At 45.1% G+C, this 3,647-nt stretch overlaps 1 protein-coding gene across 1 annotated transcript in view; it reads left to right on the top strand.

Moving 5' to 3' along the window:
* Positions 1-1,109: 1,109 nt before the first annotated feature.
* Positions 1,110-3,647, top strand: part of LOC120857467 (retinol dehydrogenase 16-like) — a 14,067-nt gene continuing 11,529 nt past the window's right edge. The window contains exon 1 of the mRNA XM_040232996.1: positions 1,110-1,244. Within this exon, the coding sequence (XP_040088930.1) occupies positions 1,110-1,244 (135 nt within the window). The remainder of the gene's footprint in view (positions 1,245-3,647) is intronic.

Genomic DNA, 3,647 nt, shown 5'->3' with positions numbered 1-3,647 from the left:
AAGGGAAACTTCTTTTTAAATTTCTATAGAGAAGGGGAAAAAATATAACACTAGTTTATTTCCTCCTGCCATTGAAGAGAGAGATAAAAAATGTCTGACACTTGCATCCTATTTCCTCCATTTGGAGACCCCTTGCCCCTAGCCTGTTACCCTCTCAAACTGTTGGAGCAGTTATGTGTGAGTCCTGCCAATACCCATCCCAGCATCTGAGAAATCTCACCATTGCCTGTGTCCCCTCATTCTCTTCGAGTCCCCCTCTTTGCCTCAGACACTCCAGCTGCTCTTCTGAACACCTTTCTGGTCCAAAGAACCACTGTTATCAGGAGAGACCTTATTCTCTTTTGCCTTCTCCTTCTATTCCTAGAGAGGCTGAGGGGACTTAGACTTTCAGGAGGGAATTCTGTGATCTGAGCCAGAGGAGGAAAACAGGTCAGAGGTCCCACAGCTAGTTGACAGCAGAGCTGGCTTTAAAGTCAGGTAACTTGATTTCACTGTGTTCCTTTTCTAAGAATGAGGAGATCCAGGTCCCAGAGGTAAATAAAGGAAATGTAAGAAGATGGTTGTGATCCGTGAAACATGGTATGTAAGGGTTCTACATCTGTGGGAGTAGAGGTGGGGAGAGTTGTGGCTGGAAGAAAATAAAGAGGAGTAGGAAAACCAGGAAAATGAGATTGGGTAAACTATTGTCATCCTTAAAGGGTTGTTTTGCTAGTGCAACGTCATCTGGTAGAAATGGGTCAAGTGTATTTAAAAAATAAAAAATATGTGTTGGGGCCAGAATTTATATTAATAGTAGTCACCAAAGAGAATGAACAGGATAAGCCTGAGGACTCCATGCCAGATGGCCTGGAGCCTGACTGGCCAACCAACACCATATGTGTTCTTAATGCCTCCTGTCTGAACACTAGCCAGATTCTAGTTTCACCCCAGCCTCTGGGTGTCTGACCCCTGCAAAGCTATGTGGCTGAACCTGGTGGTGTTGATGGCCTGTGCTACCTGCCCTGGTACCAGGAGAGGCAGATGGTGAGCCAGTTCCAGGACAAGTTCGTCTTCATCACAGGCTGTGACTCAGGCTTCAGGAACCTGCGAGGCTTGAGGATCCTGGCAGCATGTCTGATGGAGTCTGGGGTCAAGCAGCTAAGGAACCAGACATCAGGCAAACCAGAGAAGGGAATCCACCACATTACAAAGACAGAGAGCAATGCTGCAGTAGCCCCATGGGTGAAGGAGGGTGTGGGGGACAAATGGTCCCTGTCTCTGTGAAGGGGAGTCCACTTGACAGCTCCCGGGAGAAGATTCCAAGGTGTTTCTCAGGATGTGAAGTCCTACCTGCCTTCTTCACCTCACTTAGTTGAACAGAGGGGCCTCTTCCATCCCCCACCACCACCTTCTGCCCTGGAGGCTCTGTAGTCTGGGGGAGAGTTTTCCGTGATGAGAACATGCCTTGCAGACTTCCTGTCTGGCGTGCCCTCCTCTCAGCAGAAGGTCTGAGTTTCTTGAAGCTGTGTGAGCAGGGTGATCAGGGCAGACTTCCTGGAGGAGATTCTATTTGGAAGGTGCATGGCTGGCTGGGAGCAGGGCTGGAGCTGGGGTGTGTTCTCAGCCCTTGATCATGATATTGCTGGTGACCCATAGTCATCCTACTTGGGGCTCAGTGTCACCCAATTTCAGTGATGACATTGAGCTCGCAAGCCTTCATTAAAGAAGGTCAGAAAACTACTATGGGGTCACTTTCTCTCTTTTTTGTTTTTCTCTTTGTGTGTATATGTTTGTGTTTTACCACAGTGTTTACGTATCATAAGAGAGGAAGAAAGAACTATAATTTCTTTCATTCTAGAATACATGTAAAATATGATTATTGTGGAAAATGGGGAAAGTACACAGATTAAAACCTACAGTCACACCAATCACACCACGACAGATATGAACTGATAACGTTTTTCACATCCATGTTACATTCTGCCTATAATGTGTAGTCTAATTTTCCACGGAGAACGTAAACATTTTACACACACAAAAATTTCTTCAAAACAAATAATGATTAAGAATATTATACACTTTAGAATAGCATTGCTTAGTCACAAGTATGTCATGCAATAAATGTAATTGGTTCCTAGATTCACTGTATTCAACATAAATAATATCATGGTAAACTTTTTTCTAACCACTTCCCTACACTTTAATCACAAGTATTAACTTGATCTTTGGTCAAATATGGTATGGTGGGAGGATATACATTATATACATTCCTTCAAGTGCAGGGTTGTAACTGAGCAGCAGACAGACTACATCTGTGTGCTAATAATTCTAACAGCTTGTACCCAACTCCCATGACTCTGCTCTTGGCTCTGAATTCTGTTAGTTGATTGGTCTTTAAGCTCTTGGTATTTGTCTTTGTGTCTCACAAACAGGTTCCATGAATCTGGGTGACCTGTGAACTGTGTGTAAAGGGGCAGAGTGGCCTCCTGTGGGTGGGAGGAGAGGGTGGATTTTTCTAGGGCAAAGTATAAATCAATTTTGCGGGAGGCAGGTTAATAGAGGCAGGTGTGTGCCCCTGACAGACTATGCTTAAATCCCCAGATTCCTATAGGAGTAAGCTCAGTTTTTATGTGGTGGTTTCAAGGCCAGGCCTAGAGGTCAATACCACCTATCAACAAGTTCCCCAAACCTGAAATGTCAGGTATGTTCTACCAAACCAATCTGCACTCAGCCTTTACTCATCTTTTTGTTTTTGTCTTTTATCCACGATTTCTTTTCTTTCCCTTCTTCATTGTCTCTCTCTGTTTTCCTCTCTTTCCCTCATATTATGTGTTGTGCACTCAGTCCTGAAGGTTTCAGATAATCTGAAAATGCAAGGGAATATTTATCCGGACTGCAAAGACAACATGAACTGTGAAAAGCCAGAATATCACCCTCTGAGTGTCAGATTATGGACACACTAGATTTCCTCATCTTCATCCCCTACTTTCATCCTATTTGGGGTTCTTGCCCCTTGTCACCAGGCAGTGGGCTGGGCCTTGAAGACAGAGCCAGGAGGGAGGCACATCTTCTGTCTTCCCACTGCTCACAGGGACTGCTCTCCCCAAACCCTCAGGAGCATGGGAGTCTCTGCTTTAGCTGCTCCCTCTGCAACCTCTCTCCTAAAGTCCTCTCTGGGTTGGAAGGTGACTTTGCACCAAGACTGGGTACTCTCTCCTGGGCCCAGCACAGTGTTGCCCTCTCATCCTTCACTCTTCCCAAGACTCTGGGATCTGTTGAATAATACCAGCATTTCCACACCAACTGCACCCAACCAATGGCTGTTCAAATGGGACTTTGTGAAGATTCTGGACATGAACCTGTTGGGGATGATTGACATGACCCTGAGTCTTTTGCCCTTCATGCAGAAGGTGAGGGGCTGTGTGGTCGATGTCTTTAGTATCATGGTGAGACAGTTAATACTTAGCTGGGTTGATAAGGAGTCTAGGGTTCTCAAGAAGGAAAAGAGGACAAACATTTTTTTTCTACAATGTTTTGTCTTAGTCACATGAAAATTGTTTTCTTTAAGCCCAGAGCTAATGATTACAAAGTGCCACCAGAACATACACAGACCTGGGGGAACAGACTCTTGGAGGGCACAAACAAAACCTTATGCACACCAGGACCCA

This window comes from Oryx dammah, unplaced genomic scaffold (assembly GCF_014754425.2).
Source record: "Oryx dammah isolate SB20612 unplaced genomic scaffold, SCBI_Odam_1.1 HiC_scaffold_29, whole genome shotgun sequence".
Taxonomy (NCBI): Eukaryota; Metazoa; Chordata; class Mammalia; order Artiodactyla; family Bovidae; genus Oryx; species Oryx dammah.
Note: the sequence above shows the minus strand (reverse complement) of the source record. Positions and strands in the feature narration are given on the sequence as shown.